Below are 27,723 nucleotides of genomic sequence, written 5' to 3'. Positions count from 1 at the left end.
TGCAGTAAGTATGTAAAAGTATTTATTAACACTGACAAAACAAAACATTCACAAAACATGTTATCTCCATTAGAGTGTTGGAATGGTTCTGTCTTTAACATTCACAGTTAAAAATCAAATATGATCTGGCTCAATCCCATGTCTTTTTCTGAAAAACACACACAGTAGTGGTTGTTACTTTTTGATGAAAATGCAAATATTGACATACAGTATGTTGTGTCAGTTTCCCTTGTTTCACAGTAACAGACCTGTTTCACTCAAAGTCACAGTTATCACATAGCACCTGAGGAATAGCGGGTTTCCATGGAAACCAGGTGCACAAGTCTAGGAAAAGAAATAATTTGCGAGGATTTATATAACACCTCTGAACACAGTCACACAGTATGAGGATAAACCTCCACCAGTGTAACACTATAAGGTAGAAAGTGAGTGTGAGTGATGGGACCAGGCATTGTTCAGAATAAAATTAATACCACCAAACTTCACAGGCATTAAAAATATTCAGCGGTTTTCACTCCAAGTTGTAGTTGTCATATGGCAGCTGCTTCAGATGTGTGATACTATCTGAAAAAAAAGTCACACAAAATTCAGAGGAAAAATTGCTAGTGACCTGGTAAAGGAGCTTTAACATTTAACACAGAGACTAGCAGAAAATATCTTACCCAGTACCCACTGCTCTGACAGTATCTTGCTTCCCACTGGTCTCCTGCCATTGTACTTTCCTATGCAGATACCGGCCTGCCTCACAGTTTTGCAGACTGTTCCTCCACAGAGCTGGATCAGCTCCACCAGACTCTGAGTGGGCGGTTGGGAGTGCTGGGACACAAACATGGCTGGCTGGTCTTGGAACAGGTCTTGCTGGTGTTCCCCGGCAGACAGGTGCCGTTGGAGACGACAGATCTAGGAGGAGTAACAGAGTTAAATACCAAACTGTTTTCAGAGAGGTTAAATCAGGACACAGAAGTGGATCCAACAAAGATGCTTCCTTGAAAGATCATCTGAAGAATTGAATTTTACATGCCTACTGTCAGTTTCCAGAAATGTGAAAGGGATAGTTTGACATTTTGGGAAAATAATGTAAAATAAAACCAGGGGACCTGTCTGTTTCATGTACATTTTTTTTCACAGAAATCAGCTTCTCTTTTACAGAAACAACCTGATCATGTTCACATCAGGAGGCAGCCTGGTGTCAGAGCTACAAGAAATATTCAAGTTAGAGTTTTGCAACAGCAGATTCCAGACTCTAAAATTTCATCAGTTTAGTGTCAATTTCAGCTAAACCTATACACGTGTTTTCTCCTAGTGAAGTTGAATATGTATGAAGCTATGATGGGAATTACATAATGTGATCAAACTCTATGAATGAATAACAACGGTACTTTCCACAGCAGATCTTTTCACTCTTCCTAGTGGGAAAAAGCAAAGGTGTTACTAATATTATTAACCACACACTACACCAGGACCAGCAGCTTAAATCGAACTCATCCACCATTAACTGTATTATTTAGACCTGCCCAATTCTACTGTGACATGTCAAAATGTCAGCTGTAAAAAAAATAATCTATAGATCCCACTCAGAGAGCTAGGAGCCAGGGACAGTATATACACCGTACGGCATATACAAAACCTGTAACTGGATAACAGCAGTAAAACACCTGCATGTCCTTCTTATTGTTCACTAAACCCATCAACTTAAGCTTGTTCGGAAACACGGTTTGGTTACTGGCACACATCCCAGCATTCACTGTGTGTTAGGATTTTCAGGAAACCTTTCTCTCTTGCACTCTTATTCAGTAAATAAGTTTAAAGTGGAAACTCATGGATGTATCTTGTGAGTCACAGATCTTTTCAAAACAAGGTGATTAATATCAACCTGCAAAACATCAACCTGCAAAAGGGCTGTTCTTTAAATACGGTACATCACAAATAAATTAAGAATCCATTGTAACCTTGAAGATTCTAATTTGTAAGTCTGCACAGCCACAAGTCTGAAACCTCAATTAAATACTGAAACTGGCCTGAAGGTGGCTGTTGGTGATTCAGTAGAAGCTGTAACAATCTGGCTGTGAGACATGAAAAACAGACCCTGAGCACCACTGCTGAAAAACATAATGAACCATTTAATTTCAACTTAAGCCACCACTTTTGTTAGGATAAGTACCACCACTATGTCAATGACAATGACACCTAAACAAGAGCTTCAGCTATAAAAGAATATTTGATCAAATTGTTTAGCAAGATTTTAATTCACTTAAAATGTCAAGTCTAGTCATGTTTCTTTTTAAGCTTAAATAAATACAGAAGAGGAGGAAGTACTTTATTAATCCCCCAAGGGGAAATTCAGATTTATATGGGATCACATTATTTTAGACAACTTCACAATATGCTAGCCAGCTTTGTGTCACAATGCCATTTTATGTACCTGGTTTCTTTTCAGCAGCCCGCATTGCTCACAGAGTATTGTCAGCGCTAAGCATGTGAATGTCTTTGAGGTTCTGTTTCTTTTTGGGTTTGGTGAGTGACGCTCTAATCTTCTACACGCACTACAGGTCTGCTCTGTATCCAGCAGGGGTCACTTGCTAAACTGAAGGGGACCAATCTGCTCTATTCTAAGCTGAATGCCAGGAAACAAGCTTTAGGGCTTTTAGTCTATTGTCAGTGTTCAGGCAGGTTTCACTTTACGTCAATAATCAGGGATTGGTCAGAGGGCTCAGGAGACAGGGTCAGGTTAACATTAACCCACATTGTGCATTTTAAAAAGAATGACTGAAGACCATATGTACGGCCTATTATGAGTGAAAAGAAACTTTAAAATCCTGGAAGGAAAGGGAAACATAAAAGACAGCTAAACAAAATTTTGACTATACATACAAACACTTCAGTAAAGCTACACATAGTTAACGAAGTTTAGTTATATTTCACAAGCCATCTTTCACTGCTTCTGATAACAGTGACAGAAAAATATACATTTCAGAATGTATACAGCATTTGTGTCAATGTTAGTGAAATAGACAGGTATTGAAATGGGTCCTCCATTAAATATTATGTTGAATACTCAGCCATCCATCATTGAATTGCGAAGTGTGTAGTGTTCATATCTAGTACACTGCTACATTAACAAATTTGTCATAACATACGTCCATGTCTGTATCGTAATGTTGTAAAAACAGAATCTCTGGGTGATAGAGATGCCAGAGGTAATAAGATGTCTGTTAATAATTCTTGGAACTGTTTTTTTGGGCCAGCAATAATGTATTTATTTTTCACTCAGAAAATCAGCCTTCCTCTTTCCCCGACAACCTAATCAATGTTTCTGTAGCCACTAATGTACATGTGTACATTTTTCTTGTTCTACACAGTGTATGTGTGTGCAGGGAGGTTGGACAGGCAGGCGAGCAGCACTATAATAACCAATATCAGGCAGGAATAAATTAAGCCTAACAGCCATGTACAGTGTGCTTGACAGCTCATCAGAAATAACATTGTTTGCCCACAGCATGAGAAAACTGTGGTGTGTGTGTGTGTGTGTGGTATATATGGGATATGGCTCAGTGATAAACAAATGAAATCTATTTAACTGAACTACTGATCATCCTGACTCTGTGCTTTCATTAACAGCAAACTGAAATACAAAAAATGAAATACAGAACTCTGTGTTATTGGAATGACGACAAGTCCTTCTTTTGTAATGCGCCTTAAACATGTTGCATTTCCCTTATACAGTAACTATTACATCAGCCTACTTCCTACAATTCTGTTTTGGTATTTCTACCAAATTACAGAGGGCAAATGTAAGGCTTTCCTGTCAAAATATGAATAATGTGTAGCTGACACTAAAATGTGGCCATGCCAATTTAAGATGACTATAGTTTATGTACAGACACTGAGGATAATCTGTGAATCCCTGACTGTTTTAAAACATTACAAACATGGAAAATAGAGCCTGCTTGCATGTTAAAAAAATTTAGCTTTTCATTACATTTTGCATTTAACATATGTTTAATATATTCTAAAAGCAAAGTGGGGAAAACCGAGGCTTTTTTCCTTTGAATCTGCTGTTCGAAGATGGTAGTGTGTTTGTCTTAGGCTGGGAAACATTTTTCAATGAATGGGATGGACACAGCTACTATCACAGATTGTCCTGAAGCTGGCCAGCTGCATCCTGCGTAGCAGAAAAAACACGTGGGTATTGTAAAGGATATAGTGGAAGATGTGTAGTTTGTGCGTCTGATCCTGTGTGTCTTTGATTGAGTGTGTACTGAAAGGAATCTCCACTTCACTGCTTGTCACAGTGACCGGCCACTGCAAGGAGGGGAGTGGTTTAAACTCCCAGTTAGCTAATCAGAGGGGCCATGGGCAGCTCAAACAAGTGGTTGGGGGCATGATGAAAGGCGAACACATGCAGTCTGGCACCGGTGACCTAAGGGAATGACACACTACTGCTAATTCCTGAATTTTTCTCCTCCTACCACTGAGAGGTAATAAGAAGAATCTCCAGAACCTTAAGAGGACTGTTTACACTTTGATGCTGTTTGGTAAAGACATCCAATCACTGAGAGACGATCAAGCAAAGCCTTAAAATACAAGGAGTTATAACTGTACTAACTTCGTTTTTAGGTAAATATCTCTGCTATGAAGATGCTGAATGTCAGCTTGCTAGTTTTAAGCTTCTGCCTTGGTCTGGAGACAGGATATAGCGCTGTTGGTAAGAGACAATATCAGATCCAGAATGGACCATGTAGCTACACCTTTCTGTTGCCGGAGCAGGAAAACTGCCAAACCCAGAGGAGCGGCTACTATCCAGTTCAAGAGGATGGACCTGTGGACAACGAGTCGACTCAAAGGCTTGAACAACTGGAGATCATCATAGAGAACAACACACAGTGGCTGCTTAAGGTCAGTGTTACATCACATCAATAAAACTCACTGTGATATTAATGACTGACTTTGTTCCAGGGACTTTAAAGAAATTGTTTTGATGTAAAAAGGAAACAAATATTTATGTGTTCGAGAGTCATTGTGATGATTTATTTGCCAGATACTCCTTTAAATAGTCATTAAATTAATAATTTATTAATATATTTCCGCTGGTGGAACAGGTTAATTTTAACATCCAGGATGAAAAAATTTGTTTTATGTAATGTGTGGATTATTTCAGTTCATGCTAAATCACTATATCTTTAATTGGCAGTTACATCAATACAACTTGACCATTGTCACAAAATAAAATGGCTCTATTATCCAAGTTATGCTAAAAACAATTCTGTAAAAACATTTCTTTCTTTTAGGAAAAAAAAAAAAAACATTCTTTGAAACCCTAATTAAGTTGGTGGAAAGAACACAAAAACTGTGCTTTGTATCTAAGAGACATTTAATTAGCACGAAAGGACATAACGGGTTACATAGCTGACAAAGACACAACACAGGTGTCCACATGAGGGATGCATACTTCTCATTCAGTTTGCTCAGTCATTATGAGTGAAAGGAGTGAACTGCTTCTTTTTTAGCTCCCACTCTTCAGCCTCTTCAGAGTAAACTATACAAGCTGAGCCAGAGAAGACAAGAACATCTCAGCTTGATCACACAACTCCCGTCTCGTCAGATAAAACAAGCTCTGATCCATTCCACAGGAGAGCGCAGACACACACACCTTTGATGTTCATCACGATCTAGACACTCAGTAACTACGTTCAACCAGGAAAATACTTGAGAGCTGCTTTAGAAATCAAAGCCTGTTCACGACACAGGTGACTATTTTACAAAGTTCCACTGCACATCTGCTATACTGCAGGTTATATATTTATTATATAACAAGAATTCGTGGTTGACTAATACTTTGTGACCAAAGTTTAGTAGTACTAAACTGTACTAAAATTAAATTTATGCTTTGCCTTCAATGACCAAACTGAGTTTTAAGAATTTAACATGCATAACACAGATTCTCACATCTAAATGCTAAATTTTACACCTTACTATGGCTCTGTATTAGACATCTGGCCTCTATCAGCTTTGGCAATTAATATCTTAGTGAGCCAAAGAAATTCTTTGTTCGATCCTTCAGTCTGGCAGGCTGTTAAGTGTGGTAGAAAAGTGAGGAATTTCTGAAATATTAGATGAAAAAATAGGGCCACACCTCTCCTACTGCTGAAAAATGAAGTAGTGGAAAAACATTACAAATACAGGTACTTCCACACAGGCTCAGTAAATGGTTGGATGTGTTTGAAAAGTATGTCATTCACTGCAGTCACCAGCTCTCATAATACCTGTGGGAAAGTTTGGACTGACATGTTGGGACGCACTCTCCACCACCATCAGCAAAACATCAGAGAGAGCCCATGGGATGGGTGGTGGCTCAACCCTTTACCAACACGCTTTGTAATAATGTTTTTTCGTTACTACTTTAGGTGCAGCTTTAAATCATTTGTGACTAAATAAAGGGAGACATCACTGTGATTTAATTTACAATCAGAAGTTGCACTAAGTAAAATGTAACTGCTCCATCTTGTGACCGAGTTCAGCCACCTGTGAGCATGAATAAGAATGTGAAGGCATGAAAAACAATAAATCAACAGCTGGATGTAAAATATACTGTAAATGCAAGTTATGCCCTCGTCCACATGGTTTTGCCTCTGAAAATAGCGAAATGTCTGACCTGTCCTGATGTTGACCTGACCCCTCAATAATTTGAGAGAACAAACAATGGATAGCCTAATTAGTTTTGAGGAAACAGACAATTAAGAGCTAAAACAAGAAAATTCACAGCCACGTTTTTTCTGCACGTGTTGAAACAAGTTCTAAATAGCTACGTTTATATTAGACAACCACAAATTGGGATTTACTTGTTTCAGGTCAGCAGAGATTGTCTTCACATAATTCCTGAGAAACTCTAATTTACGCCGCACCGGCTGATGACAAATGCGGAAAACAATTTGTTGTCACGCTCTTGTGTGAATGAGGAACACAGTCATTCCTTACTGACGCCTCTGAGGAAGGCGGTGTAAACAACTGATTAGATCACTTACTGTCAATGGAGCATCCTGCCAACAATTCAAATTGCAAACGTCCACACATATCTAGCTGTATCCAAGAACATAAACAAACCGGACACCAATGAACAAAAACAAAAACAGCACTAATTGCAGCTGTTTGTTGAAAAATAATACTGACTGATGAGTAAATAAAAGTGATTATGCAAACATACCATAGATTCAACTGACGCTGGTTTCCAGCTGTACACAGGTCTTACTGTCATGAAGGATGTAACTCCTCTTTCAACACTTCCATCCTGTTTACGAGTCGTGTGACCTGATTGCCACTCAGGAACACAATGCAGGAAATAACTTAATGATTGGTCTTAGTCTAAATCTGGCAATACTGCAAGGTAGATAAGAACACATTTCATAAAGATGAACATTGAATACCTTCTTCACAAGCACATCAGAACTCAAATGATTAAATATCATAAATTTTCACATTTTTGTACAAACAACCAAAAACATAATTTCTATTATGTGTTGCCCAGAGACACTTACACGTTACACAATTTAATGTAATAATTCCAAATCCTTGAAAAAAAAAAAAAAAAAATCAAATAACATAGAATATCTGTTATCATAAAGTTGGGGAACTATCAATACCTCAGTGATGGTTCTCGATGTGGTTAATTTTACTCTAATCAGCACAGTGAACACTCAGATTGATGTGGTTGGTGATTCTAAACAAGAAAAGGGAACAAGTGCCAATTACTACTCTCTCATCTACTACAAACAAGGTTTCTCAAGAACTCAAGCAAGAAAACACAGCTGCTCTGTGTCCCACATTACAGAAGCTGATTGCAGTGAGCAGCACTCTGCTGTCTATCTGTGAACGACTGGTGGAACATAATGCAGGACTGCATGTGCACAGCAAACCCACTGGTTAATGACACTAATCAATACATCTTTAAAGACATTTGCCAATTGTCTTTTTCTGTGTTGCAGTTAGAAAACTACATACAAGACAGCATGAAGCAGGATATGGTCCAAATCCAGCAGACTGCTGTACACAACCACACAGCCACAATGATTGAAATCGGAACAAACCTACTGAGTCAAACTGCAGAGCAAACAAGGAAACTGACGAACGTGGAGGCACAGGTGAGGCTGTAGTCTGTTTTTTTCCACAGAGAAATATAGCAAGTGTATTAAATAATGCAGATTCAGAGAGTTAAAAAAAATAAGCAGAGTGAAAAACAGGCATGACTGCGTCAGTTTATTATTGTGGCTACACGTCAATGACCTTATGTGAGCCAACTGTACAGCATTTCCTGTTATTAGCACACTCGTATTCCCACAGAAAGGGTCTATCAGTTTGTCACAATCAGACATCCGTCTGTTCAAAGACATCAACAGCTCCATTGGAGACACATAGCCAGGATCCATGTAAACAACCTGCTTTTTGCTGAGTTCAGTTCCTCCAAAATGGGAAATTAGAGGCAAGTTCCCCAGCTCTAGAGTTAAGTTCAATACGACTGTCTGTGAAAATATGTGGATTTTGAAAGTATTCCTTTGTTCAGGTATGTCTGCTTTATCGCAATTGGTTTGGGCTTTTCCTGTCCTACTTTTTGATTTTGTAAATGGCTGTTTTTCCACTCTAAAATGTGTAAATATTGTTGAACTTGGGAAATATGAATATATAGAACAAACATCAAATTGCTTGCTCACCACATTTTTAGGTTTGTTGTCATTTGTCAGGATTGCTATGCACGTTTGATCTTTTTACATACCACATATTGTTTTGTTTTTATATATAAATTGCTTAGTCATGTTTAATTTGTAGTATTCCTGTCACTGTAGAATAATATATCACGTTTACAATTGTGAATTAATCCTATTACCAAGCCTTGTTACAGTGGGTACGGAAAGTATTCAGACCCCTTTAAATTTTTCACTCTTTGTGTCATTGCAGCCATTTGCCAAAATCAAAAAAGTTCATTTTATTTCTCATTAATGTACACTCAGCACCCCATCTTGACAGAAAAAAACAGAAATGTAGAAATTTTTTCTAATTTATTAAAAAAGAAAAACTGAAATATCACATGGTCATAAGTATTCAGACCCTGTGCTCAGTATTGAGTAGAAGCACCCTTTTGAGCTAGTACAGCCATGAGTCTTCTTGGGAATGATGCAACAAGTTTTTCACACCTGGATTTGGGGATCCTCTGCCATTCTTCCTTGCAGATCCTCTCCAGTTCTGTCAGGTTGGATGGTGAACGTTGGTGGACAGCCATTTTCAGGTCTCTCCAGAGATGCTCAATTGGGTTTAGGTCAGGGCTCTGGCTGGGCCAGTCAAGAACGGTCACAGAGTTGTTCCAAAGCCACTCCTTTGTTATTTTAGCTGTGTGCTTAGGGTCATTGTCCTGTTGAAAGGTGAACCTTCAGCCCAGTCTGAGGTCCTGAGCACTCTGGAAGAGGTTTTCTTCCAGGATATCTCTGTACTTGGCCGCATTCATCTTTCCTTCAATTGCAACCAGTCGTCCTGTCCCTGCAGCTGAAAAACACCCCCACAACATGATGCTCCCACCACCATGTTTCACTGTAGGGATTGTATTGGGCAGGTGATGAGCAGTGCCTGGTTTTCTCCACACATACCGCTTAGAATTAACGCCAAAAAGTTCAATCTTGGTCTCATCAGACCAGAGAATCTTATTTCTCATAGTCTGGGAGTCCTTCATGTGTTTTTTGGCAAACTCTATGCGGGCTTTCATGCACTGAGGAGAGGCTTCCGTCGGGCCACTCTGCCATAAAGCGCCTGCAGTGATAGTTGACTTTGTGGAACTTTCTCCCATCTCCCTACTGCATCTCTGGAGCTCAGCCACAGTGATCTTTGGGTTCTTCTTTACCTCTCTCACCAAGGCTCTTCTCCCACAATTGCTCAGTTTGGCTGGACGGCCAGGTCTAGGAAGAGTTCTGGTCGTCCCACACTTTTTCCATTTGAGGATTATGGAGGCCACTGTGCTCTTAGGAACCTTGAGTGCTGCAGAAATTCTTTTGTAACCTTGGCCAGATCTGTGCCTTGCCACAATTCTGTCTCTGAGCTCCTTGGGCAGTTCCTTCGACCTCATGATTCTCATTTGCTCTAACATGCACTGTGAGCTGTAAGGTCTTATATAGACAGGTGTGTGCCTTTCCTAATCAAGTCCAATCAGTTTAATTAAACACAGCTGGACTCCAATGAAGGAGCAGAACCATCTCAAGGAGGATCAGAAGAAATGGACAGCATGTGAGTTAAATATGAGTGTCACTGCAAAGGGTCTGAATACTTATGACCATGTGATATTTCAGTTTTTCTTTTTTAATAAATTTGCAAAAATTTCTACATTTCTGTTTTTTTCTGTCAAGATGGGGTGCTGAGTGTACATTAATGAGAAATAAAATGAACTTTTTTGATTTTGGCAAATGGCTGCAATGACACAAAGAGTGAAAAATTTAAAGGGGTCTGAATACTTTCCGTACCCACTGTATATAGGGAAACAAACTGCATTAATGGAGGTTCCTGAACCCTCCTTGAGGCAAAGCATTGACTTGAAAACAGTGCAAATATGAGCATGTAAAAATCTACAGGTGCATAATGGGTTATCTCTGGGACAAAGCTGAACTGACCTGCTTGTTCTTTTATTTGTAGGTAATTCATCATACAACTCGACTTGAGCGCCAGCTTCTTGAGAACTCCTTATCAACCACCAAGTTGGAAAAACAACTGATTGTCCAAACTAATGAAATTAACAAGTTGAATGACAAAAACAGGTGAAGACTTCAAATAACATGGCAAACATTTTGAGGGTCATTGACAATACAGTAGTGGGCCAATGTGCAAAGCAAAGACAAAGCTCAGTGCTGAACTTCTTTCCTGCTTCTTACCAGCTTTCTGGAAAAAAAGGTGGAAGAAATTGAGGAACAGAGGCAAGTGGAGCTTAAGAGTCTTCAGGAAGAAAAGGAGCAGCTCCAGACGCTAATCCTGAGACAAACAGCCATCATAGGCGAGTTGGAGCAGCAGCTGCTTAAAGTCTCCTCTAACAACACTGCCCTACAGCATCAGCAACAGGAGCTACTGGACATGGTCAACAACCTCATTTACACCTTCTCTACCGGCTCAGCTCCAGGTGAGTCAGCAATCCAGTACACCATAACCTCTTCACCCTTTGGTTAGCAATAAAAGCAGACTACATAAATATTATATCCACACATGCACTTAGGAGTTGACAGTACAATCACTCAACCTGCCGGCCCAGACTGCAGCGGAAATTGAGTGGACAAAATTCACAGGAACATTTTGGGAAATACACTTTTTACCACTTTCACAATACCACATACCACTTTCACATTTGTCTGACAAATAGAAAGCTGGTTTTGTCCAAAGGTAAGGCTGCTAGGTAGATAGCTTTACCTTTGAAAAAAGCCATTTCTGCTATTTTCAGTCTTTACAGTAAACTAAGCTAAGTGGGTGCTGGATGTTGCCTTATCAGGCAGATTTAACAATGGTACTGTATTTGGCCACTGTGTTCAGATATTTTGAGGCCACAATCTGGTGAAGGCACACACTAAGAACCCACCATGCTGCAACAATTACAGTGACACTAACACATTAACAAGACCTTTTTTTATTATTAGAAGATGTGAACTTATTAAAGGAGGACATTTAAATGCTATACAACTGTGTGCTGTCAAATTAGCAAGATCCATTTCTTTTGCAGAGACCAAAACTGTCATGATGCAGGACACTCCTACCACATTTGTAGACTGTGCTGCTGCCTACAAGTCAGGACAAACTCAAAGTGGAGTCTACACACTCACATTACCCAACACTACAACAGAAGTTAAGGTAAAGTAAGCCTGTTTATTGTTTCAGACTCTCTCTATCCTATGAAATTAAGACTGAAATAAAAAAAAAAATCAAAGTGATACTCTGGTAGTAAAGAAGAGAACTTGCTTTGCTGGATGATGAAGGGACACTGAGCATATGCTGCATATGCACAGATTTTATAATAACTATGACATACACACAAACATGCACTGGGCTACCCACACAACCTTTTAAACAAAACACAGGACACTAATGGATCAAGTGCTCTGTAAACAGTATTGTGTTTGAGGGCAGGAAAGTTAAATTAAAATGTTCTTAGACTTCCATTAATGATGTGCATGCTTCAGCTAAAACTGCAGTCTCCTTAGATACTTTTCAGTGATTAAGACTTGGACTTCAAGCCTGTATCCTTTCCCTGCAACTTGTTTTAACTAATCTTAAATAAGACATCATTGGCAAAATATAAATGAGGATGAATTGTTTACAAAGCATTCATTTTGAATAGTTAGTTTCGGCAACGCCTTTTTCCTTGTGTTTGAAGGCTTTCTGTGACATGGAGACAGAAGGAGGAGGCTGGACAGTCCTACAAAAACGCTTTGACGGCCATGTGGACTTTCATCGTACGTGGCAAGAGTACAAAAAGGTAAAAAGCTATCAAGAAGAAATTCCCTTTCCTTACAAAAATATAACCTAGGCTACGGTTTTCATTGCAAATGTTCAAGACAGTGGCCAGATTTGGTTTTGGTCATCCACTAAAAAGTCTTTTAAGGTCCTGTTGATACTGCACTATTAGAAGCAATGAGGGGGGCAAGCGACAACCACTGAAAAAAAAAAAGAAGTAAAGTTAATCACAGTAATGCCATTATCTACATTACCAGTACCAAGGAGATAAATGGTCCAACAACATGCAAAAGTTATACTCAAGTCCAAAGATCTCAGACAGCAATCGCTGTAGAGAAACATTAAAGCTGGCATACTTTGTTATTCATATTTTAAACAGTTTTGTGAAAGTAGTTTGAGTATTCTGTATACTTTAATTCCTAGTGGGGAAAACACTAACAAGGAATGAACAGTGTAGTGTGAATTTCTATTTGCCAATTTGCTACTGGAAAAAGCAATCTACACGCCCCTACAGCAGGAGTTAGTCTAATTACATTTCCTTTGCATCTTTTCAGGGGTTTGGAGAACCTTCAGGTGAATTTTGGTTAGGAAATGAATTTGTCTCCAGACTGACAAATCAACGCTCCTACAAACTAAGGATCCAGCTAAGTGACTGGGAAGGAAACTCTGGATTTTCACAATATGATCAGTTTTCTCTTGATAGTGAAGCACAAAATTACAGGTACGTAAAACCAACAACATCAAAGACGGTTTCCCTAAGCAATAATCTGTTGGATGCTTGGTGGTAATTACTAAGCAGTTTGTTTAATATTTGCTTTAAGCTAAAATTTTACAGCTTGTGTTGCTCAAGTTATTAAGGACAAAGAAACCCATCAGCGAAAAATACTCCTGTTGTACAACAGTGCTTTTGAAGTCTGCTATCCTGAAGTCCAATACTGAAATTGTTGCCAATTTTCAGGCAAGGAGCGTAACTAAAGTGCAACCTAAAAACTCAAAGCTTTGGAATTATTATGAATAAATGAATGTGCATAGCAACATTCAGAGGCAGTACTTCTCGAAACAAGGTGTATTCATCTCATGCATGCACATGTGGTAATATACTTCATGCGTGAATATCATAATTATTTTATCAACATTTTCTACTGGCCTGAATCCATATGTCTGGATTGTTACCAGCATCTGATTTTTTTAAGCAAGTCAAAGAGAATTGAAAGTGAAGTAAAATATGTCAGTCTGGTTATGGGGCTAATTCATTACAATTAGCTCATTGATAGTGAAAATGAGACCCTGTTAACGCACACAGTGGCAGTTCACGTGGCAATTTTCCGCTAAATTAGCTCTGGTTGTTAACTCTAATCTGCAATTATTTCTATGCTTTATTTTGACATATGCACACAGTGTTTCCCCTGAATTGTATTACACATATGTCTCCTGAAAACCACTTCAGAAAAAAAGAAAAACAGCTCATGGTCATGAATGCTGACCTACTACTATTATTTAAAAGCAACACACATTATATAAATGTATCTGAATGGTGTATCTTGCTGTATAAGACCATTTACTTGCTGACAGTGATGTACTGGCTCCAGCCCAAAGAAAATATAAAACGGGTCTGTATTTGAAAAATAGGAAATACATAAAATGTCTTTGCTTTCTAACATTCAGTCTGCACCTCTTGGCAATAACAGGTTTCTTTCTGAACCTAAGCTGATTTCAGAAGTGAAATGGCAATGTTCTTTTAATTTAACAAAAAGACTGAAATGCTTCAGTTCAACACCGCTCTAGTTTGGTGTTAAGTCTACTTGACTATGACGAATGTGGTCTTCAATTAGTTGGCTTAGTAGTTCGAAATTAATCCTACAAAGAAACTGCACAGCTTCACAAAGTAATTGAGCATCAAGTTAAGAGTATTTGTTAAATTCACAAACAACCTAAAAATGGATAGAAACTAGGTGAAACTGAAACACTTTAACACGCCAAAACCCATTTTAGATAGAGTAGCAGTAGTTAACCTGTGGCATAAGTGAGTGGGACTTTGCCTTTTGAGGAACAGCAGTCATGGACTTCCTCCCCCTCTTCCTTCATTTTTCCTTTTCCATTCTACAGGATACACCTTAAAGGCTACAGTGGAACAGCAGGCAAAGTAAGCAGCATCGGGCAGCCAGGAAGTGATTTCAGTACAAAGGATGCAGACAATGACAAATGTGTTTGCAAATGTTCACAACTGACAACAGGGGGTAAGAAACACATTTTTGTAAATAAACTGTGCTTCTGAATAACTATGCTTGTCAGGGAAAGACAATGACATCAGTCTGCGACTGGCACTTGTGAAATAAATTCACTTGCACCTGAAACTTGGCACTTCTTCCAAAAATCTTTAAGGGCATTTTGAGGGCTCCTGTACTTCTGTGGCCAGGTCAAAGAGCACAAATAGCTCAGAGTTAATCACTGATCAACTCACTGCGGAATTTAGCCCCTACAATGCCTGATATTAATAGTCTGGGAACAGAACTTAAAAGTCCTTCTCTGTTCCCTTGAAACTGAGTCTTTTGCCAGAAGTTTGCCTTCCCTCTATATTGGGGTCTGCCAAGTGAACATGAAAACATGAAAAAGCTAACCCTATCCCTTTTTTCCCATGAGGGGTTTCTTAAAGGGGACTGCATTCACAATGTACAATTGTGACTGACTGGCACTGATCCAGTGTACATAAGAGCACAAATATGAAAAGAATGAATGTTGTAAATTTATGCTGAATAATTGTTGAAAAGATGAAAAATAATGCTTTTCAATACAACCAGTAACTATGGCTGTAAAGGGAAACTCCACTGACTCTACACATCAAAATTGGTTTACACATGAATGCCACCAAATATGTGTCATAATTGTATAAGCCTTTAGTTGTTTCAGAGGGATGTGTGTGAATCCATCCATCCATCTTCTATACCCGCTTATTCCTTAACCAGGGTCACGGGGATCTGCTGGAGCCTATCCCAGTTGTCTTTCAGGTGGAAGGAAGGGGTACACCCTGGACAGGTCACGAGTCCATTGCAGGGCTCCTGACAAACATCTTTAAGTGATATCACCTGAATCAGCAGTGTTTGAGGCTAAAGACTACAAGCCTAAAAATAACCAGTTTTTAAAAAATCTGGGTGTGTAGCATTAGAAAGAATTGAGCTTAATCAAATTTCTCACTCATTTCTACATTAGGCTAGCTGTTCAAGACTACACCACCACAATAATCTACTGCCTAAATGTCAGTGCTCAATTTGCATTGTGGGTAATGCTGGCACTAGAATTGACAACAGGTTGCACAAAGGAAAGGCCATATTGAATTGCAATCAGTTGTAAGTGGTGCTTAATAAATATGCAACTTAGTGGAAGCCACATTAGATGGCAGTATGAAATTGTGTTATGTAAAACCATAATTACATATTTTATAAATAGATATTTTAACTGAAATAACAGGTTATCATGGGTGCTGTTTACAGATATGCATGCTGTTTCATGGACAACATATTAAAAGTGTCATGAACACCTAAAACAAAAAATGGTCTATGTCAGTGACAAGGAATGACCCATCACCTCAGAAGAGCAGTAGCAATTTCACTGCGGCATTCATTGTTAGCTTTTCTAAATCAAATGCATTTGTAAAGTAAATAAATAGATAAAATATCACCACAAAAAATATAAAGATGGATAAGCAGCAGTAGCTTTTTCCTATGATCATGAAAAACTTCCACTCACATCACAGAAGAAAAAAAAAAAACCTATTAACAAATCAGTTCTTTAATAAAATGGACTATAATAATGGAGTTCATACTATATAAAATACATCACTATCTCTATTCTACACAAAGTTGTATTGTCTTTAACAACATTGCATTTAAATTGCTAATCTTTGCTATTTATGTTCTAGGTTGGTGGTTTGATGCCTGTGGTCCTTCCAATCTGAATGGGATGTATTACCAACAAGGCCAAAACTCAAATCGCTTCAATGGAATCAAATGGTACTACTGGAAAGGCTCGGGCTACTCGCTGAAGACCACTACTATAATGATGAGACCAGCAGACTTCACAGGTCCGCTCTAAACCGTCACTCTCAGATTCAGCAAAAGTGGGAAGAAAACTGACAAATAGCAACATGCCACAAAACCAAAAAAAGCATATTTTCAAGAGAGCCAAAGCACATGAAATCATTTCTACATACCATTGGACATTGCATGTTTTGTGCATGTTTATATTTTTAATGAGTTAAATGGATTATTGTAAAAAGATGCAAAATAAGTGCTGACAAATTGACACATCTATACTAAAACGTCTTATTACACTGGTATGTGTGGAAAACTACAGATATAGTAATAACAATACAGCTAGCTATCCAAGCAAAATATGTGATATTAATTTAATTCCTTGAATAGCTTTATTGTATTTTAAGCACCAATTTTGAGTAATGCCTGCTTAAGTTCATTGTAAAAAAGACACTATGGTACAGCATGCAGAGAAAAATAACTGGCTCAAAGAAAAATTTCTGCTCAGTGCCTAAAATGAAATGCCACAGAAAATGCTTCTCTAATGATTGTTGTTGTTCAGAGAATGTATGTACATTAGTTCTTTATTTATGTGTAGATTTAAGGTTGATATTTAACATTATTATATATGACAGAGACCTGTTACAATCTTGTGAACCTCTTAGTTCCTAGCTAGTTAAAAATTTCATTGCACATAAGCTAAGAGGCTCTCCTTTAATATAATTCTGCAGTACCTTCCCACGTGTTCATACTTGATGGTGATCTTTTTGCAGTCTTATGGGATTTTTTTTTTATTTATGTAATGTTTATTCTGAAGCTACAACAAGAAAAATTGTAAAACACTGACTTCAGGTTTTGTTAGTGTTTGACTGTAATTCGCTACTAGCTTTAATATACCTACAGTTGAACATTAAACTAAACCACACAGCAGAGATAAACCTTAATGCTTAAGTCCTTTTCCACAAATGTCTGGTTCTAACAATAAACAGTCTGGTGATTACACTATTACCAGATCACAACAAAGATTTTAGCAATGCTTTATCATTTCTATTACAAAATAAAAATTTGAAATTCTCCAAGTTGCATTTGTCTGATGTTGTTTTAAAGGTAACCACTACTGAAATCAGTTTCTGTCATTGATGCTGACAACAGCTGAAGGCAACACCACACTCCACAGGGAACTGAATGAAAGAGGAAGCATGTGGTTTGCCAACAGCTGGATGCATCCATGAGAGCCAATGAATGCTAAAAGGCAGTGGGGACATAAAAATATTTTGTCTGTCACAACAAAAGCCATCATGCAATTTCAAGAGGAAATGTGTGTGACATTTGTCTGCAACAACACCCCACGTCTTCCCTTGCAGTGGCAGGAGTGGACAGCGGTTTGTGAATGATGAGATCAGGAAGAGGCAACATTCATACAGGACACTTCAGGAAAAACAAGTGGACTGAAAATGAATGGCTAGCAATAAAAATTAGCAGGTTTCCGTTCAACTTCCTCTGCTTTGGTTTTACGAGCCTTTATTAGCTTTGTCCAGAAAGTGTAGCAAAAAAGTATGTAGAAAAATTATTTATATACACTTTGATTGAATGATTGTGTATATAAATTCTAACCATAAAACTAAAGGAGTAATTTCCAATTTTTGTAAACTATTGATTATTGTCGACTGACCAAAAAAATTATAAAATCATTCCTTCCAATTACAGGGCCTAACAGGGCACTAACTGAAAACATAATCAGGCTTATATTGAAGAAGCTGGTGGTTTGTGTTAGGTAGACTCACTAAAACTACTATTATTTATTGGTATTCACCTGTGCTGCAGGAAATTGGTCTGAAAGTTCATATGGTTCCTCTGGAATCCACTGCCTTTGCTCCAAACACCACATAATCTACTCAATGAAAGTAAAGTAAAACATAGTATCAGTTTCCATTGTTCACCATTTTCAAATAACAGCATGTAATTGTCTCTAAACATTAATTAATTACATACCCATTCAAAAGACAGGATCCAGCAGCCACGAGCTATGCCCAATAGAATATTGAGGGTCCGCCGGTGACTCCCAGACACCACATGGGTTGTGCTCTCACAAACTTGGTCAACGATTGAAAAACCACCCAATGCTTTCACCACCTGACCCACCAAGTGCTGCTTTCTACAAGAGGTGACCAGAGTAAAAGGCATTCATGGCAAACAAGATGCATTTTTTGTCAACTAGCTTACTGATGTATTTTAAGTCTTGTAAATAATTGATAGTTGGTGTCATTTATCTTAAGTTAACTGTTAATTGTTTATAGTACTTACTCAGTGGGCATGCTTGTCATAACCAGTGTTCTTTTAGCCTGAAAGAAAAATAAACATGCATAATGTATGACAGGATAAAACAATGTTGTAAAATTTCTGTTTATTTACACAGTAGAGTTTACCTAATAGACAAAAGTTAATGTTAAAACAAAGAATGAAATTAATTTGAACACTACCCACCCTGAAGACAAGTTAGTGCAAGTTTATTTCATTTTTGGGCAGCAGTTTGGTTCCCTCACTGTATCCTGTAGGAACCCCCTATTATATTTGGTCACAATATCCAAATATTTGGCAAACACTTAAATATAAGTAGAGCAGCCATGAAATGACGATGACGACGAACAGAGAACCGCAAAAACAGCAGTGAAATAAGTGAATTCCACATAGAACAAATCTAAATTTTAACATAGCCAAGATAACACTACATCTGCAAATAAAAATGTCTCAAATTCCACCTGAAAATTTAATGAAAGTGTTTCTTTTGGGCGCAAGTATTGTGAGCTGGTTTGATGAGTGATACTAAATAGATAAATGAATGACTATTCAACAGCCAGACAGACTGTGCACTTTCAATAACCCTGCCTGATATATGGCCGCATAGAGACCAAAAAGGAAATCAAACCCGGAGGCCATGAGTAGAGGAAAAACTTATTTGGAGCCACTGAAACAGGACTCTAAATTTCTAACCTGACAACTGAGGACCATGCAGCTACGTACTTTGGCAATGCAGCATGCCATCATCAACACAAACACCTGAGCAGAAGTTACAAACAGGAGCACCAGGCCCTTTCCTGTCAAACTGATATCTGGTCCCCCAGCTGGAAGTCAAGGGTTAAGGCCTGCTGAACACAGTGGTGCCAAAACAATCCACCAGCCCCGCCCACACCAGTCAAACATCACATTATCACTGATAAGCAATTCTTGAACACCATCAAGCTGGTTAACCCTCAACCCATCACACTTGTCCTGCAACTGCAACTTTATTTATATAGCACACTTAAAACAACACTGTTGAGTGCTTGGTTCTGTACAATAAAACAAAATATACAATAAAATGGACAGATAATTTAAATCAGTAAAAAACAATGAATAAATACAACACAGTAAAAGAAAACTGTAAAAATAATAAAAACACCAAATTGCAAAAACTCATGCTGATTTGAAAGCCAAGGAATATAAATAAGTTTTCAACTGAGATTTAAAAACAGGTAGACTAGGAGCTAGTCTGACCTGAAGGGGTAGTTTATTCCATAGTCTGGGGGCTGCAGCAGAGAAAACTATCCCTTCGGCTCTTAAGCCTGGTTTTCGATGCTACAAATAGCAGCTGGTAATTGGACCTCAGTGATCGTGGGGGGATATGAACTTGTAAAAGTTCAGATATACAAGAAGGTGCTAAACCATTAAGAGCTTAAAAAACAAATAAAAGTAACAGAAGATTTTCTGCAGAGGACAAGGTTTTGATATTTTAATTTGTTAATGATCCACAACAGGGTTATCTTCTGCCAACACTACATGTGAGTCAAAAGAAGACCTGCACATTTTTAAGTTTTTCAAACGCAGTCTAACAACTCAAAATATGTGTAGCTATTCTTAAGGTTCCTCCAACAGAGCTTTGTCTTGTCTTATGCAGTGGACATGTTCTGGCAGCGGCACAGGAAAACAGGCATTGAAGAATGAGTTACACATAATGAAACTCCAACAAAAAGCTGGTGTGAACTGCAGCATGGCCTCTGAGCACAAATGCTCCCAGCACAAATGAAGGAAATTCTTCACTGTATGACTAGGTCTCCATGATGGTGACTATTTTACAAACACTGAAAACTGCACTATTCTGAAAATCAAAGTTTTCAACATTGCCATGAAGGCATTAGACCCCACCATTAGACCCCTCTATATTTTACATGAAGTATGTATGACCAACTAAAATGAACAAAATAAGTTTGAATAAAATAATTAATAACTGATTTCAATAAATATTTTCATCAGGATTGACAAAATCTGCACCATTTGAGCAACATGAAATTTATCTGTGTTTCCCATTTGCCCTTCAAACACTGGTGAGCCATGCAGGTGTGACCAGCCTAAATTTGATACCATATTTGGACACTATCATTGTCATAATCTTCACAGATCCAAAAGAACAATGTCAACATTTCAATAAAGTCAACCCATAACAGATCTCAGGGGAGGTGACATCATGTTTGGCTTTTTTCAACTATGGCTTGTTGAGGTTACCAGTGTAACGAAAACAGAGGCCAGGTGCATTTCACAAGCAAGGAAGTTGTATGCTACTATCACAGAGGCAAAACACAGGAAACCCTCACGACCAGACAGAAACGCTTGGCTAGATGCATCAAACGCCTACACCTATGGAAGTGTTTGACCTCCTAGAGGAAATACTTAAAAAGGAATTACGCAAACACTACTGATGTTTAGCTTACGTCTTAAAAAAAGGGTAAATTTCATTTACATGGGAAAGAATTAGTAATATAAAAATGTGAACTTTCTCAAACTTAAGTACATGCAATTTAGCTAATACCAAAGCACAACGGTGAAAGAGGAAAAGACTGAAAAAAAAATTATTAAAACTGTGCAAACCCATATCATATTAGTATATTTTAATCAAACAGCAAGCTTCCCACTGATGACTTAATATTTTTAACATCCTGTTTTTGCAGTCCCATGGCAATTTTTTCCCATACCACTATGAAAACTAGTGAACCAACATGTTTCAGAAATGCAGTCTTCAATCATTATAACTCACACTAAAATACACAGCTGCACAATTTGAATCACTGAGCCATTTTAAGCAGTCATGGTGTCTGTCAGCTTACCTTTGTTTTGTTCACCATTTTCTGAGGACTCAATTCAACCTCTTTACTGCGATCACTTTCAACGTCAGAGGGGAGCTCTGATAAACCAGCTGCAACTGTACATTCGTTTCCTCTACCTACATTTGAAAACAAGAAAAACAATTGAAAACAATGTGGTGGGATGTCACTCAAGTTGTCATACAGCAGGCACTGTATTTGGGTGTGTGTGCATTCATGCTTGTCATCTCTGATCTATTCCAATAACACTGAATTGTAAATTGCAAGACTTTGCTGAGTCCAGTCCATTAGAATGAAATAGTCACATTAATCATTACTTTAAAGAATAACTGATTAAAGTAAAAAACAATACTGCTACCAAAAACCAATACTTTGCTCAAGTTGGCAAGTCTTTAATACATGAACTTAAATTAAATCTTGAGTTACTGTTTTCTGACATTGTAAGATTTGTTTATGCAAAATGTATGATCATGAACATTGAGAAAAATATTAAATGTAGACTTTCTATTTACGATCATTATTTATCCTGTTCAGGGTCTTTGGGTTCAGGCCTTAGCATGCTATGGTGACACATGGTACACCTCTGACATGTCAGCACTCAATCACATATTGCCAAACAAATAAACGCCTGAGAGGAAATGCTTCCAGTTCACCTAAACTGCATGTCTTTGACTTGTGTGTGTGGGGGGAATCAGAAACCTATTGAGGGGTCACACACGATTACATTTACAAGATCTAAATAACAAATTAGGCCTTTAAAACACACATAATATAGTAAGACAATTCATATAAGAAGGCCTCACGTATTTATGTAGAAGTTATTTCTTTATTTTTCACTTTAAAATTTGACATTCAGAAATGCACTAATCCAAGATTCAAGCATTCCCTGAAATAATCATGATGCAAACCAATTAAACCACATACATGACCAATGAAGACAGATGTAAACCTCCACAACCGTGAATGTTCAAACATCATCATTTTGTTTAGTTAACAATGAAGGTAATAAGGTAAATCTGAGCATTTGTTTCCCTGTCAACCAGTACACTTTCCACACTCCAACATCCTTACTACTCACTTTCCAAGGTATGAGAAGGGACACTGATATCAGATTTTTTCTGCAGCTCCGAAACAGTGACAGCCTTGGTTACCATTTGTGGTTGTTCTGATGTTGAAGCTCTCCTCTGTTTTACCACATCACTTGCAGGTGTACTAGTGCTTGCAAATGACAACGTGCTTTGTCTTCGCTTTTTAGCCATTGGTGTTTCATTGGCTCTGGGACTATCCAGTACAAGCAGAGGTTCTTTCACATCCAGTTGTGGATGACTCTGGGGCTGACTGCATCCGTCAGACCGCTGATTGCAATTTTTCCCACTTGAACTTTCTCTTAGTTTGCTCTTCTTTTTGCTGCTAAGACCAAAGCTTTCACGTCTTTGTTTTCTCTTCTTTGGGGCAGGGTCCAACTCAAAAGGAAACTCAGTGTCTCTCTCCATACAGAGATTAGGCAAAAGAGGTCTCTTGTGATGGCTAGCTGGGGAGAAATAGTCCTCGAACACACCATCATCTTCAACAGCGGAACATGTGGCAACACTTGCGGATTTACCAGATGGATTGAAAGCTTGTACCAAGGCAGAAAGTGAAGGTCTGCCTTGTTTGGGTGTTTTCAAAAATGCAGCAGCACTTTCTTCTGACAGTTCAACTGTAGGATCAACTGATACGCCTGGTAGGAAGATGGAAGTAGGAGACTTGACAGCATCTGGACAAATATTGGTCTTAGTATCTGTAAAGGATTTAGTTGATTTAAATTTTTGCTTTCCTTTTTCGGATGTGTTACGTGATGAGCTGGAAGATTTTAACTGTGACTGCCTCATTTCTTTATGAAACTTTTTCCTGCTGTCAGATGTCCAATCCTGGCAAGGATTTTCCAATAAACCTTCAAATTTATGCTCATCTGCTGGCTTCTCATTGATTGATGTCCTTCTAGACTTTTTTTGTCTTTCTTCTTCTTCATCTTCTTTGTCACTAAAGTCAGGACATTTCAAAGGACTTGAAACCTGTTTTGGTACATCATGGCAAGGCAACATCAAGGGCTTTTTAGATCCTTTCCTGCGGCATTTTTCAAGATTTTCATGGTCACTAACATCTTGTGTTCTGCCTTCTTCATCATGTGAGTAACCTGGTTCAGCAACAGAAATGCTGGAATCCTCATCCGATTGTTCATCTATATTAAAGTAAAAATAATAGTAATAATTAAAGGTTGTATGCATGTTTAATAGTTTTTGTTCATTTTTTAGTTTTTGTGTATTTAGCTGGATGTGCAATGGCTCTCACTGACTCCAGAATATTTATTCGGGCTGTCAGAGCAAACAAGTGTGAACCATGAGTAAATACTGCACAAAAGACATTAAGACAACTCCCATGGTAGCTTGTTAACTTCCCAGTGATATATCTCTAACTCAGTGACTATTCAGTATTTTTATTCATCAGGTTTTACAGTTTTATTGCAGTGACTTCACATTCAACACCATTAGTTAAAATTTTTGAGAAATACGTCTAAATGTATTTTTTAAACTGTTTACCAACATTTAAGTCTTTCTTTTAGCTTTAGCTAGCTTTCTTTAAGCTACACTGCAATTTTGCACAGCAGGATTACACACAATTTGCTTACACATGAATTTGAAGACAGTTGGTGTACTCCCCAGAGAAGGCTTCAGCTCAGTGGGTGAGCAGGATTCAAGCATTTGTGACGCTGGAAGACAGTTACATTGGATGAACAGGCTGGCGTTTCAAAACAGCAATAAATGTTAGTCAGTTCATCAGTCTGCACAGTAGATGCTAAATGTACCTGTGGGTGAGAGGTTTTCCCGTTTCTCTTTCATGTCTTTCAAACGCTCTGCCATATAATCTGATCTTTTCAACGAAGGGCTATAGATTATTCCATTTTCTTGATCGATAATAATAGGCGACACATCTGGAACTGTGTAAAAATAATTGTGAGGTGACAAACTAATGTGCTTAGTTTAATAAACATTTACAAGAGGCACAATAATATCTTACCAAAAAGCTGTTTTGGAGCATGTTCTTTCATCATTTTGTCTAATTTCTTCCTCATGCGCCAGTCATTTTCAGGTGTCCTCACTGGAGAATCTTTTGGCTGCATGCAACGATGCTGCATGGATTCAAAACAATTTTTTTTTACTGAAAGTAAACAAAGGGATGTTTGAACACTTTCAAGGTCAAAATTGTAAAGCCAAATAAATGGGTATGTTCTCACTTTGCATTGAAAAGCTGAACAATGGATAAATTACTATCTCACTCAGTCTATGCAACATCACACTAGGCCATAGAGTTTCAGATGAACAGTATCAAATGAAAACAGGAGAAAGTGCCCCATATTAATTCAATGTCATTATTTAGGTCAAATCAAAAACTGCTGTGAATTCTAGATTCTTTGTTAAATATGGGTTCAAGTAAGGTTGTAATTAGGAGACGAGGACAGGAGACAAAAACAGCTGAAATTCCCAAGCTGTTTATCTACATATACACTTCAAGTCCATTATAATAGGTACACACAATATTAGCCTCTTTAGGACAAAACAAAGAGGACAATTAACAGAGCAATAAATCGAAAAATTGTTTCTTTGCACGTTACTTCTGGGATGCATTTGGATTTTTCTCCTCAGATTAGAATGACAGTGATAGTGACAGCACACAATAAAGTAAAATCGAGGTAAACATTATCACTTTTATCTAAGCATCTGTTAGATAAAAGTGTTGTTATTACAACACAAAATGCTGTAATAAAAAGGTCACAAAGGGAAACTGAATGCAATGTAATGCCCTTTTGTTATGTTATGTTTTTAATTTTAAGATGTGTCAGCATTTAAAATATGTCCACTTGACAAAACAATGTATAACAGCATCTTGAACTTAAACTAATATCGACATAAACACCACATGTACATCTGACTCTACTCACTCTCTTCCTCTGTAAAACAGGATTGCTTTCATCATTTAATGCTGGATACAATTCCTCATCCACACGCACACCGTCGTCATAACACCTTATTTGACAAAAACAACCCACATTAAGAGATTCAAATAAGGAGAAAGAACATCTTTTAAACCTTTAAGAGTAAAGTGAAATAATTATTCAATTTAAAAAACAACTCTCAGCATCATTCCTACCTGCCTACCCAAAGAACAGAGACAAGCTTCACATCACTTTTCTTGGCTCTCCTCCAGGTAGCTGGATGACCATTACCGAAGACTACATGTGTGACACGTTTATTGAAGGTTTTGGACACCTGTAAAATAAAAGGCATTTAGGTTTTTACACATATACATACTACAGTCTGTAAATACAATCAGTGACATACTTTATAGCACGAATATATTTATGTGCTCTCTGGTCTCACCTGGGCTCCCATTTCTTGCAGCTGCTGAACAAATGGTTTTGAATAGTTTGCCGTTTTGTCTGATGACCACACATCAACATAGGCAACGACATCTGCAGGACACGTAAAACAACAGCATCATAAGATTTGAGAGTTCACCCTGTTAACTGCAGTAAAACTACGACGACGTAAAATACCTTGAAGAATTGCACTGTTGTTGCTTGTGGTCATAACTGGCCTCTTTAGCTCCGAGATTCACCTGGACTACACAAAAACCAATGAAGACGTTTGTTTGCAATGAAAAATCTGAACTCAAGTCTTTGGTCTATTTACAGTCCAACATTTTCTACAAGCGGGCGTAAATAAATGCCTATTTGCCCAAACCCTAATAAACCACTAGCTTACGGCTTGTTGCTAGCTAAACTAGCGAGCCAACCTAACTAGCTTAACCAGTGTTAACCTTGTGGCGCTTACTGACGTGGCAAACGTAAGAAACGCTCCCGTAATTCGCTGACATACATTTTACACACGTGTTGGACTATCAGCAACGCGATGTCATTAATTTACCATAGATTTCAGTAAGTATTTTAGTAATACAGCAACGTTTCCGAAAACAGTTACCTGACCACTGTGTTTACCGTTGGCGCCTGTAGTTTGTGAAGCAATGCATTCTGGGACAGAGGACAACCATTGGTTGGCTGGTAATATACGTCACTCACTGACGCAATGGCAAAGGGAAACGTGATTTAAAAAAAAAGATTTATCCCAACATCAAAATGTATTAACATTGAATTTAAGTTTATCTGTCTATTTATCTATCTATCTCTCTATCTTTTAGGCGACATTACTAACTTATGAATAAGATACTATATAGATGCAATATGGGTTTGTCAGGTTTTTCAGATTGGATAGCTACATTGTTTTGGGAGAGACGTTTTTATCAAGTAGAGAATTAATTTGTCTTATTGTGTCTCTTACCATTCAAAGTGAACCAACTTTTATGTTAGTGTTTAATTTACAACATTTTGTCCATATTACTATACATTATGGTAATCCCACTTATTATTATTTAAACCATGGCTATATTGGCCTACAGTCTCCCACATAATCATTTGGATGATGCAGTTATTATTATCTAATCACCATGTTTGCCATTCTGAATGAACAATATTGGAGAAATTTGCAAAACAATTATTAAACACTGTGCCGATGCACCAAGAAAGATAAACGGTGTCATACTATAATGGTAGACTAGCACATTTTAATATACATAAATGCTTTGTGTACACACATTTGACATAATTTATGGATTTATTTATTAAACCCCTCTCAAGTAACATTTACTTTAACAACATCATAAATGACCAATAAACACTTGACCACTCTAAGTCACATTAGTCACAAAACACGACAGATCCTGCATTTGTCCTCACTAAGTTCACACACTGATTCCACAAAGTGGTAAGAAATGTAATACAACAGCAGCAGTCCACAGATGAAAGAAATCATTTTTGAGATCATGCATTTCTGTTACTTTTCAGCACAACCTACAGTTCCTTAACAAATTAAATGAAAACATCAGCATACTGTATAGTAGAGTGTCCCAGCAGTGTGCATATCAGTGCTCCATCCTCCAAGTCTGAAACTTTACTGGACTGAAAAAAAAAAAAACAACTTTATGCAAAAACATATTCCCTCTTT

At 37.8% G+C, this 27,723-nt stretch overlaps 2 protein-coding genes across 6 annotated transcripts; one reads left to right on the top strand and one right to left on the bottom strand.

The window, feature by feature from the left end:
- Positions 1 to 91: 91 nt before the first annotated feature.
- On the bottom strand, positions 92 to 26,705 carry mcph1 (microcephalin 1). 5 transcript variants are annotated; one of them, XM_026308884.1, is made up of 15 exons: positions 26,644 to 26,705; positions 26,220 to 26,286; positions 26,044 to 26,135; positions 25,814 to 25,932; positions 25,605 to 25,689; positions 24,683 to 24,794; positions 24,471 to 24,602; positions 24,294 to 24,374; positions 22,704 to 23,846; positions 21,629 to 21,744; positions 18,795 to 18,832; positions 18,483 to 18,645; positions 18,304 to 18,381; positions 663 to 900; positions 92 to 564 (listed from the first exon to the last, which is right to left on the bottom strand). In XM_026308884.1, the coding sequence occupies exons 2-15, from the start codon at positions 26,251 to 26,253 to the stop codon at positions 512 to 514; spliced, it is 2,484 nt and encodes an 827-aa protein (XP_026164669.1). In that variant the 5' UTR covers positions 26,254 to 26,286; positions 26,644 to 26,705; the 3' UTR covers positions 92 to 511. The 5 variants fall into 5 exon arrangements, with proteins under 5 accessions (XP_026164669.1, XP_026164671.1, XP_026164670.1 ...); XM_026308886.1 differs by having other exon boundaries at positions 92 to 560; XM_026308885.1 differs by having other exon boundaries at positions 26,220 to 26,281; positions 26,644 to 26,681.
- On the top strand, positions 4,386 to 16,560 carry angpt2a (angiopoietin 2a). Its single transcript, XM_026308903.2, has 9 exons — positions 4,386 to 4,896; positions 7,980 to 8,135; positions 10,663 to 10,784; positions 10,902 to 11,140; positions 11,732 to 11,859; positions 12,383 to 12,484; positions 13,017 to 13,183; positions 14,569 to 14,699; positions 16,379 to 16,560. Exons 1-9 carry the CDS (start codon positions 4,633 to 4,635, stop codon positions 16,549 to 16,551), a joined length of 1,482 nt encoding a protein of 493 aa, XP_026164688.1. The 5' UTR covers positions 4,386 to 4,632; the 3' UTR covers positions 16,552 to 16,560.
- Positions 26,706 to 27,723: the final 1,018 nt, after the last annotated feature.

This window comes from Mastacembelus armatus, chromosome 15, assembly GCF_900324485.2.
Source record: "Mastacembelus armatus chromosome 15, fMasArm1.2, whole genome shotgun sequence".
NCBI classification, from domain to species: domain Eukaryota; kingdom Metazoa; phylum Chordata; class Actinopteri; order Synbranchiformes; family Mastacembelidae; genus Mastacembelus; species Mastacembelus armatus.
Note: the sequence above shows the minus strand (reverse complement) of the source record. Positions and strands in the feature narration are given on the sequence as shown.

Bases quoted from the DNA above. Each gene is read 5' to 3' on its own strand.
- angpt2a (XM_026308903.2), top strand. From the start codon at position 4,633: ATGAAGATGCTGAATGTCAGCTTGCTAGTTTTAAGCTTCTGCCTTGGT. The intron at 4,897-7,979 runs GTCAGTGTTACA...TCTGTGTTGCAG, and splicing joins ACACACAGTGGCTGCTTAAG to TTAGAAAACTACATACAAGA. The intron at 10,785-10,901 runs GTGAAGACTTCA...GCTTCTTACCAG, and splicing joins AAGTTGAATGACAAAAACAG to CTTTCTGGAAAAAAAGGTGG.
- mcph1 (XM_026308884.1), bottom strand. From the start codon at position 26,253: ATGACCACAAGCAACAACAGTGCAATTCTTCAAG. The intron at 25,933-26,043 runs GTGAGACCAGAG...TTTATTTTACAG, and splicing joins TGCAAGAAATGGGAGCCCAG to GTGTCCAAAACCTTCAATAA. The intron at 18,833-21,628 runs GTAAGCTGACAG...TTTTTCTTTCAG, and splicing joins AAATGGTGAACAAAACAAAG to GCTAAAAGAACACTGGTTAT.